A 13,792-nucleotide genomic window follows, 5' to 3' on the forward strand; every position below is an offset into this window, starting at 1 on the left:
CTGCCCCTTGCTATTATGGTCTCAAGGCCCTCTCCTCCAACCCCCTCCCACGAAGGATCCCTTACATTATTTCATGAGGGTTCCACGCTGTCAAACACTCTGTACATTATAGACTAGGTTGTCCTCAAACTCTCCAGGAACAACACCGCGGGACAGCCACTAACGTAAACATCAAGAACTGTAGGTGATTGTTCAGTGAGGTTAACTTTCAGTCTTTAAATGTACAATCCGGAAGGAGCCCTCTGTGACTGGCACCAATGTCAATGAGGAAGTCCAAGATTAGGAACTACAACTCCCGTAATGCAACAACTAGTGAGGCCCAGAGATTCTCGGTTATAAATTATTAAATTTCAGACCTTCACTTATTTCTAATTTTAGCACAAAAGAATCTCGTGTCTTTTTTTGAAAAAAAATGTTTTGCACATTTCAGTCCCTGATTTTGTTGTGAAATGTGCAAAGTGCTCCGATCTGTCAGTGTGAGCTGTAAGCTGCGTCTTTCACATTGAGACACTGACCGCTCCCAGCCTGACACTTCCTGCTCGGCTTTTGGTGTAAGTTTGCGCTTTTCATCTTTTTGCAGCTGTGACCTTCAAAAACGGCTCAGTCCCGGAGAACAAGGTTCCATTCGTCCAGTGCCCGCTGTCCTCAAAGGGAAATGACCCACCTTAAATTTTAGCCAATCGTTTATTTCTTGTTTAGAGGGCACAAATGGTAACATTTCAGGCTGCGAAGTAAAAATATACCTTATTTTTGCTTTGATTATAGTCCAGGAAGGTTATCCATTTAATGGGCGGGGGGAGAGTAAAGTTTTGGGAGGTGCAGGGTTGTTGCCGGAGCAGATACAACATGGGCGAGCTGAAAGGTGCAAACTCGGTTTCTCTTGCCACGGTTGTTCAGATAAAAACTAGTTTCTCGGGCTGCTGAGTCAGTGCAGAGGATGGACAAGCTGGGCACGCAAAAGATATCTATCTCACTCACACAATGCAGGATACGGGCGTTGTTTCAATAAAGAGACAAATTTTATTATGAACAAAGTGTTTCTTTATATATTACAAGGCTTTTTTTCTTCCATGATGAATCGAGTGGCGAATCGGTTACTCGGTTTTTCATCCCACTCCATTTCACACATTGATTTTGTTTAGCTTCCTAGCAGGCAGCTTTTATGTTTCTGCAGAAGGATAATAAACCCTGTTCACCCCTCCTCACCCTACACATGGAGTAAATAGAGCAGACATCAAAACGAGTGATTTACTGAATGTAATATAGTCCAAATGTTGAAATCTGCAATAAAAATAGAAAAATCTGAGCAGGGCAGACAGCATCTGTGAAGGAATTAAGTAGGATTAGCATATCAGGTGTAAGACCTTAGACCTGGAAGATGTTACAGACGAGCAGCTTAGAAAGAGGAACAGAGCAAGGGGAATGGAAGTGAGGCAAATAAACACATACATAAAAAAAAATTGTGAAGTAACTAGGTAAGAACATGTGATGATTAAATGGCAGATGTGATAAGAAGATAAAAGGAGGCACAATGAGAGAAATTACTGAAATAAAAATATAGCAGACCCAGAGGGCTGAGAAGCTTGTGAAATCCAGCAGGTTCCAGTGGCCGAGGAACATAGCAGAAGAGCAAAGGCAGGTAGACACCACCTATTAGCTGTATACTGGAAAGTGATCCCCATTCCCATACACCAGCCCACATCCTCCTCCATACACAAATCCTACATTACCAGTCTCTACTGGCCAAGAAAAAAATAGCTATGGTTAAAGTCATAAATTGTCAATTTTAAGGCCAGAGGATTGTGAAAACAATGAGGTTCTCTTCTTCAAGCTTCATTGGAAAAGTGTCAAAGTGCAAGGATAGAGTTCAAAGTGAATGTGATAGATAATTAAAGTGGCAAGCCACCAGTGGCTCTGATCTTGCAGATTGAACAGAAATGTTTAGCAAAGTAGTCACCTGCTTTGTTTTGTTTCCCCAATGTAGATGAGTCCACACTATGAGCAGTGGAAGAAGTGCAAGTAAATCACTGTCCCACCCAGAAGAATATTTGAGGCCATTTGCTATTCATGGCATGAGTGGTAAAACCGTAGGTGATAAAGTAATAAAAAAATTGCTTGAACCTATCACACCAAGTAGTTGTGAAATCTTTGTTCTCCCAAGCTTTCTGTTTGTAGAACAGATTTTTAAAATTATACAGGGCCAAATCTTCCAAGGAGTGGCAATCGCCATTGGTTCGCCACTCCACTCCTTTATTTTGCACTAAGATGCAGCTCTGCATTTCTGGCCCAGACTTCCAAAAAGAGCCTCTTCAGAAATGGGAAGAGTACCTGTTCTTAGAGTCCTTCCTCATAGTACAGCATCACTGAGGGAAGCCAAGCCATTCCCCATTTTTACGGCATCAGCTGTCATATTTTGGTAAGTCTTCATTCACTGACAAAGTGAAAAGCTTTGGGACATTTAAATAACTTTTCCATGTGTTAGTGAATGAGTGTGAGTGAGATAAGTGGGTAGGGTGGGTCAGGTACCAGCTGGGCACAGTGGCAGGGTGTCAGGGCTGCAGATGACAGGGTGGTAGGTGACTGTGGATACGGTGATAGGTGGAAGAGTGGGTAGGTGCCAGCAGGGTAGAGTGATGAGGTCGGATCGGAGGGGAGTTGGAGGGTTGGGGGGTAGTCGGAGGATCAGGGTGGGAGTCAGGAGGTCAAGAGTGGCTGGAGATTCACAGGGGAGTTGGAGGATCAAAGGGGGAGTCGGGGGGTGTCAGTTGCATATTACCCAGGAGTTAGACGTGGCTTTTTTTGGTCTAACATTTCCTGGGCAGCTACCCAGGTAAGTAAGACAGAATACTCCAAAGTCTCTGACTCTAACTCAGAGTTGGAGGTTTCTTGGAGGGTACCGGTGAGCTAGCGAATTGTCATTGGGAATTGAAACCTCCTGGGCAATTCTCTCAAAGTCCTTGTGTTGGGACATCCGAGAAGTCCCATAGCACATCCCTCGAGGCACGTCCAGTCCCTGGCAACCCAGAAACTGGAAGATCCGGGACTATTTATTAACTATATGGAGAATATTTATTTGTAAATTGTTCCTTACTTCCTTTATTATATTAATTCTTATGGATGGTTTGTATGTATTTTTGGTAAAGCTTTTGATTAGGACACATTGGCAAATTATAAATGTAAACTGCAAAATAGTCATTGTCTATAATTATTGTTTTAAAATAGTAAAAGGAGACAACACAAGTAGGAGCAGAAGTAGACCATATAGCCCATCAAGCCTGCCCCGCCATTCAGTGCAATCATGGCTGATCTTGGACTTCAACTCCATTTACCCGCCTGTTCCCCATATCCCTTAATTCCCTGAGAGACCAAAAACCTGTCTATCCCAGCCTTAAATGTATGCAATGACAGAGCATCCACAACCCTTGGGGGTAGATTTCCAAAGATTCACAACCCTTTCAGTGAAGTAATTTCTCTTCATCTCAGTCCTAGATGATTGGCCTCTTATTCTGTGACTGTGTCCCCCATGTTTTAGACTCTCCAACCGGCAGAAGCAATCTCTCAGCGTCCACCCTATCAAGCCCCCTCAGAATTTTGTAGGTTTCAATGAGATTGCCTCTCATTCTTCTAAACTTCAGAGAACATAAGTCTGTATGTTAACACCGTTCTGTGTACAAAGCACCCATCAAGGAATATTACTGAAATAAAACCTGAAAATGCTGGAAATGTACATCAGGTCAGTCAATCTTTGAAAGAGAAAGGGTGGGTTAATTTTTTGTGTGTGACCTGTCACCAGAATTAGAGATGTTCAGTTCTGATGAAAGGTCTCACCTGAAATATTCTATCTTTTTGTTTCTCATATTTTCAGCTCTTAATTCCTATCACTATTGTGTTTTTCTTTTTATAAAGGATTATTACTGTTCATCAATAAAAAAAATTGGGCAGCCTTTGTATTTTTTAAGTATTTATAAATCTCACATCCCTCACATTAATTCCTCAAATGCAGTAATCTACACTTTCCATATTGAATGTAATTTACTCATTATATATACTTTACCAATTTAGGCAAAATAAGGATGGCAGAGACTGAAAACAATCCTAAGAAAGAAATTATCACACAGTTCCACGAGAATGCAGCTAAAGGAGATGCCGCAAAATTGTCAACAATGCTAAATTATTCTATCTCTCTCGTGGATGAAATGGATGAAAGAGGCTGGACTGCTTTGATGTACGCTAGCAGGAATGGACATTTTGAGGTTGCCCAGCTGCTTCTTGAAAAAGGGTAAAGAAACAGTCTTTAATGACTGGTTTGAGTAATCTCTCAGAACTGTAGCTGTAAACAATGAGCTATACCTAGGCTTGCTAGTACACATTAGCTAAAAGGAATCAGATTTTCAATAACTTTGGAATTCAATATTACAGTAATGACTAAATCAAGATAGCGGAATCCTCAAATAACATCTAAGGGTCTTTAACTTGATCTACAAAAATTAATTAACAGAAAATTTGTGAGCTGGGTGTGCACCATTTTCTGGTGCGCACTATCAGAAAGCAGGGCTCTGCACCAAAAGTGCAGTGGAGGAAATTTATTTTCTAGTTCCTAATTGATGCAAGTTCCTGTGGAACTCTTATACAATGCCTGGAATGGCACCTGCATAAAAAGGAGCAAAGCGAACCATTAATTAACTTGTATAAGGTTTTAGTTTATGATACTCAAGCTCATTTGTCTTATAAAACCAAGCTGTGGAAAATAAATTCTTGTTTTAAAAATTGCGGAGTTACAGTAATCATATTACACAGTTCTGCAGTTTACAAATTACTGAACTCCTTGCAATCTTTCTGAAATTAAACTGCAAAAATTGTCATTTTAGCAAGTTACAAACTATTAGGTATGAATTTTTGAAAAGATAATTGAATTGCAGTAAGCAGCATGTAGTTATTTGTTAGTTTGCAATTCAGAACAGGAACTTGTTTATAAAGTTCTGCCTGGAATCTTGGCCTTCCAGCTTGTTTCAACAGTCTGGTGCTTTTTTTTACTTGCAATTTTCTCTTGAAGGTTTTAGCATCCCACTAGATATGCTTCCAGCCATATCAGGTACCATGTAGTAACTTACCTAGATTGCAATTATTCATCAGTGAAGCTTGACTGTAAGTCTTATTCCGTCTTGGGGACATTGCTGTACTGTCTGCAGTTGAGTCTATGAATGCAAACTTCTACATTATAGAGATTAGAATGTGGGAACCCTGGGCAATGTGCTGCAGCCAAGTGCATTGATACCATTTCTAATACTCTTGCTGCCCTGGCTGAAACCAGCTAACTCAGCCAGACTGAGCATGAAAGCTGTGAACATCCTTCTTTGTAAGACTGTGCTATTCATCAGGTAAATCAGGGGAGCCCACAACATAATCTGTGACAACATACCTATTATTGCTTACGCTGATTGGTTTATAGAGTGCCCTTGCTGTTTTGGCCAAATCAACATAACACATTCCAGGTTAAAACATTTTAGCAGAGACCAGCAAAGGTCTGCTATGTCTCCTGGTTTAACCACCAAGTAATCGGCTGGTGGCATCATTTTAGTTGAAAGCTCATTTGTAACCTTTTGAAAAAACATGATTTGAATACCAAGGTCAGAGTCCTAAGTGTACTAAGTCTAATTTAGTGCACTGTGCATTTCTTGTTTTTCTCCAGGTGCAACAGGTCTATTTCAAATAATTCAGGACAAACAGCGCTGGATATTGCAAAATTCTGGGGGCACAAGCATGTTGCTGATTTATTGGCAAATCCTAAATCTGGTGCTAGATCAAGAACGTGGCATGACAGCCCAGAAGAAAGTGAGAATTATTTCAGCAGAACTTTGCTCAATAGACTAAGTGAAAAAAGAAGCAACTCTGAATGGTTAAAAAACAAACAGATTCAATCAACCACTGTCTACATTTTGTTTTCCAATTTAAATCCATTGGTTATTTCAGCAAAATGTGAAGACTCCAGAAAAACTGGCATCCACCTCTGCAGATTGCAGTATGAGGATGTAGAGCAGCTCTTGGCCAAACCAGAAGTCACTTCTATTTTCCTAGGAACAGAGCTACAGAGGAACAATTCTGGATCTTGTGTTAAATCTGCAGTAGACAATGCCTTAGCTGAGGATGATGGACTTATTGCTTGGTTTGCGGTAAATGCAGATTTTGTTGCTACAGAAAAATTTAGGGTTAAATACCCAGATTGTTGCTTTCTCCAGCCGCTCATCCCACATCTATTGAACTTAAGTAAGGAGGAGGCCGGTGAGTATTAAAGCATTTCAGTACTGAATTGCAGTCTGAAGTCTATGAATGTAAATAGGAAAAATATTCAGTCACTGCAGATTGCTTAGCCAGCGTTTTAACTTACATTACGTTTGATCCTTAAAATTACAATAAAAAGCTGTTAAAAACATTAAAAGCATGGAATAGGAATAGGGCGTGATCCCAATTCTTTTCCCCTGAAAATAGGTTCTGCAAAGTTTCCCCCTGACCCTCCCCAAAGTTAATTTGAAACTTGAGTTCCTTGTAATGGATTAACTAGTTGCCTTCCTTGGTATATTTCACTGGGTCCAAAATGCATGGCCCCAATGTTCCATAACTCAATTGATTATTTTTTCTATTTTATTCTTATGCTCCTCAATTTCATTCCTAAACAGATCACTCTTGAAGGCATTTATAAATACAGCTTTAAGTATTGTATCTGGGACTCTAATCCGCCTCGTATAGAATAAGAGAATGGTTACACCACAGAAGGAGGCCATTTGACCTGTCACATCCATGACGACTCTCTGCAAGAGCAACTCAGCTAGTCCTCCTCCCATACCTTTTCCCATAGCCCTGCAAATCTTTTACCATCAGATAATTATCTAATTCCTTTTTGAAAGGTACAGTTGAATCTGCCTCTTTCACAATTTCAGGTACTACATTCCAGCTCCTAACCACCACTGTATAAATCAGTTTTCCTCACATTGCTTCTGGTCCTTTTGCCAGTTACTTTAAAATTGGTGCTCTCTATTTCACAGCCATTCTAACAAAGGGAACAGTTTCTCCCTATGTCCTCTGTCCAGGCCTCTCATGGTTTTGAACACCTCTCACATATACAAAACTCAGAAGGGGACTCTCCTCATCTGGAAATTTTTAAAGATATGTTCACTTTATTCGCATATCCTCCAGTTCTACATTCACGGCCCAAATGCAATGATTTTTCAATCTCTGTTATCCCTTTCAACATTTGAAAAACCTGGTCCATATTTCCTTTCCACTAATGAAAACCAATTCAGTTCCACTACACATGATTGTTATGGGATAAAGATGGCTTCAGTAAGAGGGATCACAAACACTCAATGGAAACATTTTATACTTATAGTTTGAAGTTGTCCATTAACGTAGCAATTTTATAGCCTTATTCACTTCACTGTCCTTGTAAATTATTAATGATATTATACTTAGAACATATAAATTTTGAAGGCCCACTTTTGAAGATTAGTTTTATGGCTTAAGTTCTGTCTTATCCAGTTTTTGATTCATGACCGTCTCCTTTACTAGGAATCTGCTCAGTGTTCAGTGCTTCAGTCCATTACGTGTTCTTTAGGCTTGCAGGACTCCCTCTGCTTAAATGCATTTTGGTGCCCATAGTTTTTAAATGTGTAGCATACTGGGGTTGTTATTAGTAGAATCAATAATGCAGGACTGTTTTAAAATTAAAAACAAGTAGCATTGTTACAACAGGGGCCACTGCATGCTCACACTATTTCCCAGGTCTCCCATGGTATTGTGGCAGATATAATTGGTTCCCAATCACGAAGACAATGGAAAAGAATATCAGATATAGTGCAACATAGGTAACCAATTCACTGTAAGCCCATTTCACATTACTGGCCATCAGTGATCTATTTCAGGACACTAACATCTTTCATTGATCAATCCACGCCTTTCTAAGTGACAGTTTATCCTGTCGTTCAGAATTGATTCCAATAATTTGCCCATCACCAAAGTCAGACTGACTAGCCTATAATTATTTGGCCTATCCCTCGCGCCCTTTTTAAATAATGGTACAATGTTTGCAGACCTCCAATCCTCTGATACCTTGCCTGTATCCAGTGAGGATTGGCAAATCTCACCAGGTCTAACAGTATCTGTGGGGAGGAATATAGTTAACAGATGAAGTTCTGATGAAGAGTCATGCGGACTCGAAACGTTAACTGTATTGCTCTCCGCAGATACTGTCAGACCTGCTGAGTTTTTCCAGCTATTTTTATTTTTGTTTCAAATTTCCAGCATCCGCAGTATTTTGCTTTTATTTTATTATATGAGGATTGGAAAATGATTCTCAGATCATCTACTATTTCCTCCTTGGCTTCCTTTAACAGCTTGGGATACAATCCATCCAGCCCTGGTGATTTATCCACCTTCAAGGATGCCAATCCCTCCATACTTCCTCTCTCATGCTTATTGTATGTAATATTTCACACTCCTCCTCCTTAACTAGAATATCTGCATCTTCAGCATCAATGAACAAGTTACCACGTGCATCTCTGATAGGCCCTACCCTTTATTTAGTTATTCTCTTGCTCTTAATGTGCTGGTAAAACATCTTTGGGTTTTCTTTGAGTTTGCCTGCCAATATTTTTTCATTTCCTCTCTTTGCTTTCCTAATTTCCTTTTTTACTTCACCCCTGTGCTTTCTATACTCTAGGCTTTCTACAGTATTACATTTTTTGTGACTGTCATAAGCTTTCTTTTTCTGCTTTATCTTACCCTGTGTACTTCTGGATAACCAGGGGTCTCTAGATTTGGCAGTACCACCCTTTTTCTTTGTGGGTCATGTCTACACTGTGCCTGTAGAATCTCGCTTTTGAATACTTCCCACTGATTTGACACTTTTCCCTTCTAGTAGCTATATCCAGTCCACTTTCACCAGTTCACCTCTCAGCTTTATAAAATTTGCCTTCCCCCAATTTAGAACTTTTACACCTGTTCTATCTTTGTCCTTTTCCATAATGATGCTAAATCTAATTGTATTATGGTCACTATCTCCAAAATGGTCACCCACTGCTACTTCATCCATTCACCCAACTTCATTTCCTGAAACTGAACCTAGAATTGCACTCCTTCTCATTGAGCTTATTACATGCTGGCTGAATAAGTTCTCTTGATGCAGTTCAAGAATTTTGTGCCCTCCACACTGTTCATATCCTAATTGATATTAGGCTAGTTGAAGTCTCCAACTATTACTGTCCTATTGTTTTTGCACTCAGAAATTTGCTTACATATTTGCTCTTCTAACTCCCTTCCACTATTTGGGGGTCTGTAGTACACTTTAAACAATGTGGCTGCCCCTTTTATATTTCTGAGCTCAACCAATATGGCCTCATTTGATGATTCATTTAGTATATCATCCCTCCTCACAGCTTTAATTGTTTCTTTAACCAATAATGCTACACCCCCACCTTTTTATCACCCTCTCTATCCTGCCTGAAAACTCTATATCTAGGGATGTTAAGCTGCCATTTTTCCCCTCTTTAAGTTTCCGTTATAGTAATGATATCATGCTGCCATGTGTCTATCTGTGCCCTCAGCTCATCGGTTTTATTTGCTATACTCCTTGCGTTTACATATGCACCTTTTAACACTGCCAAATTCCTGTGCTGTACATTTTTTAACCTGTGCTTCTTCTGTCTTTCAGACTCATTCACTAATTCTCCACCTCCCGTTCCCTGCTCTGAAATTGCACTCAGGTTTCAGCCCCCTGCCAACCTAGTTTAAATCCCCCCCAATAGCACCAGCTGTTACCTTATGAAGAGGAATAATTTTTGCTTCTTTCCAACTTCTTGGTATATTTTGTTCTTTGACTAATTGGTTGTATAGAATATGAGCTGTGTAATTGTCTCATTTCCTCCCTCTTTGGGTATCTCTTTTGTTAGTTCATCTTCCCCCAGGCCCTGTTTCTTTTCATCCGTTTCAATGTATTTTGCCTTGTTTGTTGGTTTGTGTCTGGTGACTTTTGTTTCTTTGCCTTCAGATCCTTCTGTTTTAGAATTTTGTAAGTCCTGGTAGAAGCCTGAACATACCTTAAACACTTTTCCCTACTTAATGTGAGGTTGCCATCTGCTTTTCTTTGAATTCTTGGTGCCTTCGTCCTTTTAAAAGTTTATTTTGGCCCTCGCCCTGCTTCTTATATTGTTCTAATTGCTGCTCTTTGTTTCTTTGGTGTCGCTTTCTCCAACTTATTTTAACCACTTCAATATATGCAATTTTCTCAGAGACTCTTTTGTGTGGTATTCTCCTGAGTACTTTGTTTTGGATCAAATACATCAATTTCCTTGTCTTCCTTGTTTTTATTTTGTCTGATTGTCTTGTTACTGCAGCTTCTTAAGTTATTATTGTAGTAACTTTATCACATTTTGTTTCAAGGTCCATCTGTTCAACATCTAGGTCACCAAAACTATTTTTGAGTCTTTGTTGAAATTCCTCCTTCCATTTTCAAAGCTTAAAGAGATTTACTTCCTTTTCTTGTTGATAAATCTCTTGTTGAGAGGTTTACGCGAATGATTTTAAGGATGAGAAACTTCAGTTATGAAATTAGATTGGAGAAGTTGGGACTCTTCCTTGGAGAAAAGAAGGCTGAGAGGAGATTTTGATGGAGATATTCAAATTCCTGAGGGGCCTGGACAGGGTAGATAGGGAGAAACTGTTTCCATTGGCAGGAGGATTGAGAACGAGAGAGCACAGATTTGAGGTAATTGGTAAAAGAAGCAAAACTGACATGAGGAAAACCTTTTTCACAGAACGAGTGTTTAGGGTTTAGAATGCACTGCCTGAAAGTGTGGCGGAGGCAGGTTCAATCGAGGCATTCAAGATGGAATTAGATGATTATTTGAAAAGAAACAATGTGCAGGGTTGCGGGGAGAAGACGGGGGAATGGTATTAAGTGAGTTGCTCATTCGGAGAGCTGGTGCAGATACAATGGGCCAAATGGCCTCCTTCTGCAATGCAACAATTGTGTGATTCTGTGATTCTGAAATTGGCATTTAAATTTTTTAAATGACAGTCAGTGTTGATTTAAAAACTTTTGTTACAACCAAGGTGACCATATAAATACATATAAAAAGAAATACTGCTGGAAATACTCAGCAGGTCAGGTAGCAGTTTTTTCTATTCTTTCACAAGGACCTGGGGGTCAGCATTTTTGCTGCCCATTCCTAATTGCCCTTGAGAAGGATTGTGAGCTGCTTTCTTTAATCAATGTAGTCCATGTGGTGTGGTTACACCACAGTGCTGTTAGGCAGGGAGTTCCAGGAGTTTGACCCAGTGACAGTGAAGGAATGGCGATATAGTTCCAGGTCAGGATGGTGTGTGGTTTGGAGGGGAACATGCAGCTAGTGGTGTTGGAAGGTTTTTTTTATTCATTCACGAGATGTGGGCTTTGTTGTCTGGGCCAGCATTTATTGCCCATCCCTAGTTGCCCTTGAGAAGGTGGCGGTGAGCTGCCTCCATGCAGTCCATGCGGTGTAGGTACACCCACAGTGATGTTAGGAAGGGTGTTCCAGGATTTTGACCCAGCGTTAGTGAAGGAATATTTCCAAGTCAGAAGGATATATTTCCAAGTCAGGATGGTGAGTGACTTGGAGGGGAACTTCCAGGTGGTGGTGTACCCATCTATCTGCTGCCCTTGTCCTTCCAGAAGGTAGTGGCCATGGGATTGGAAGGTGGTGTTGAAGGAGCCTTGGTGAATTCCTGCAGTGCATCTTGTAGATGGTACACACTGTGAGTCGATGGTGGAGAGAGTGAATGTTTGAGTATGTGGTGCCAATCAAGTGGGCTGCTTTGTCCTGGATGATGTCGAGCTTCTTGAGTGCTGTTGCAGCTGCACTCATCCAGGCAAGTGGAGAGTATACCATCACACTCCTGACTTATACTTGGTAGATAACGTACAGGCTTTGGGGAGTCAGGAGATGAGATAACCTCTGCAGAATTGCTAACCTCTGGCCTGCTCTTGTAGCCACAGTATTTGTATAGCTTGTCCAGTTCAGTTTCTGGTCAATAGTAACCTCTGGGATGTTGATAGTGGGGGGTTCAGCAATGGTAATACCATTGAACATCAGGGGGCGATGGTTGGATTCTTTCTTGTTGGAAATGGTCATTGCCTGGAATTTGTGTGGTGCGAATGTTAACATGCCACTTATCAGCCCAAGCCTGAATATTGTCCAGGCTTTGCTGCATTTGGGCACGGACTGCTTCAGTATCTGAGGAGTTGTGAATAATGCTGAACATTGTGCATCTTCTGACCATGTGATGGAAGGAAGGTCACTGATAAGCAGGCTAAGATGTTTGGGCCTAGGACACTACCCTGAGAAACTCCTGTAGTGATGTCCCACGACTGAGATGATTGACATCCAACAACCACAACCATCTTCCTTTGTGCTAGGTATGACTCCAACCAGTGGAGAGTTTTCCCCAATTGCCATTGACTCCACTTTTGCTTGGGCTCCTTGATGCCACCCTCGGTCAAATGCTGCCTTGATGTCAAAGGCAGTCATTCTTATCTGACCTCTTGAGTTCAGCTCTTTTGTCCACATTTGGACTAAGGCTATAATTAGGTCAGGAACTGAGTGGCCCTGGTGGAACCCAAACTAAGCTTCAGTGAGCAGATTATTGCTGAGTAAGTGCCGCTTGATAGCATTGTTGATGACCCCCCTTCCAGCACTTTGCTGGTGATCGAGAGTAGACTGATGGGGCGGTATTGGCCAAGTTGGGTTTGTCCTGCTTTTTGTGTACAGGACATACCTAGACAATTTTCCACATAGCCGAGAAGATACCAGTGTTGTAGCTGAACTGGAACAGCTTGGCTAAGTGCACAGCTAGTTCTGGAGCACAAATCTTTGGTATTTTGCTGAAATGTTGTTAGGCCCCATAGCCTTTGCAGTATTCAGTGCCTTCAGCCATGTCTTGATATCATGTGGAGTGAAACGAATTGGCTGAAGACTGGCACCTGTGATGATGGAGACCTCAGCAGGAGGCCTAGAAGGACCATCCACTCGGCACTTCTGGCAGAAGATCATTGCAAATACTTCAGCTTTGTCTATTGCACTGATGTGCTGGACTCCTCCATCATTGAGGATGGGGATATTTGTGTCTTTTCCCCCTCCAGTTACTTGTTTAATTGCCCACAGTCATTTATGACTGGATGTGGCAGGACTGCAGAGCTTAGGTCTGATCCGTTGTGGAATTCCTTAGCTCTGTCTGTCACATGCTGCTTTCGCTATTTGGCATGCAAGTGGTCCTCTGTTGCAGCCTCATTTTTAGTGATGCCTGGTGCTGCTCCTAGCATGCCGACCTCCATTCTTCATTGAACAAGGGTTGGTTCCCCCGGTTTGATGGTAATGGTAAATTGGGGGATATGCCGATCCATGAGGTTACAGATTGTGTTCGAGTACAATTCTGCTGCTGATAATGGCCCACAGTGCCTCATGAATGCCCAGTTTTGAGTTGCTAGATCTGTGCAAAATCTATCTGATTTAGCACAGTTGTAGTGCCACACAACATGATGGAGGGTCATTGTGAAGGGGCTTCATCTCCACAAGGACTATGTGGCAGTCACTCCTACCAGAACTGTCATGGACAGATGCATCTGTGACAGGTAAATTGGTGAGCATGAGGTTAAGTAGGTTTTTCCCTCTTGGTGGTTCCCTCACCATCTGCTGGAGACCCAGTCTAGCAGCTATGTCTTTTAGGACTCAGCCTGTGTGGTCAGTAATGGTGCTACCGAGCTACT

At 41.2% G+C, this 13,792-nt stretch overlaps 1 protein-coding gene across 5 annotated transcripts in view; it reads left to right on the forward strand.

Annotated features, from left to right (window-relative positions):
• The first annotated feature begins 470 nt into the window (after positions 1-470).
• Positions 471-13,792, forward strand: part of nudt12 (nudix (nucleoside diphosphate linked moiety X)-type motif 12) — a 51,163-nt gene continuing 37,841 nt past the window's right edge. For 4 of the 5 annotated variants that reach the window (XR_005942831.1, XR_005942830.1, XR_005942829.1 and 1 more), the window contains exons 1-3: positions 471-551; positions 4,063-4,279; positions 5,690-6,279. Coding sequence is in view for 2 of the 5 variants with exons in the window: in XM_041186316.1 (XP_041042250.1) it covers positions 4,074-4,279; positions 5,690-6,279 (796 nt within the window). In the remaining 3 variants the exon portion in view is untranslated. Of the gene's footprint in view, positions 552-3,634; positions 3,734-4,062; positions 4,280-5,689; positions 6,280-13,792 lie in introns of those variants that run through there. The other variant, XM_041186317.1, reaches the window with a different exon arrangement.

This window comes from Carcharodon carcharias, chromosome 4 (genome assembly GCF_017639515.1).
Source record: "Carcharodon carcharias isolate sCarCar2 chromosome 4, sCarCar2.pri, whole genome shotgun sequence".
Lineage (NCBI taxonomy): Eukaryota > Metazoa > Chordata > Chondrichthyes > Lamniformes > Lamnidae > Carcharodon > Carcharodon carcharias.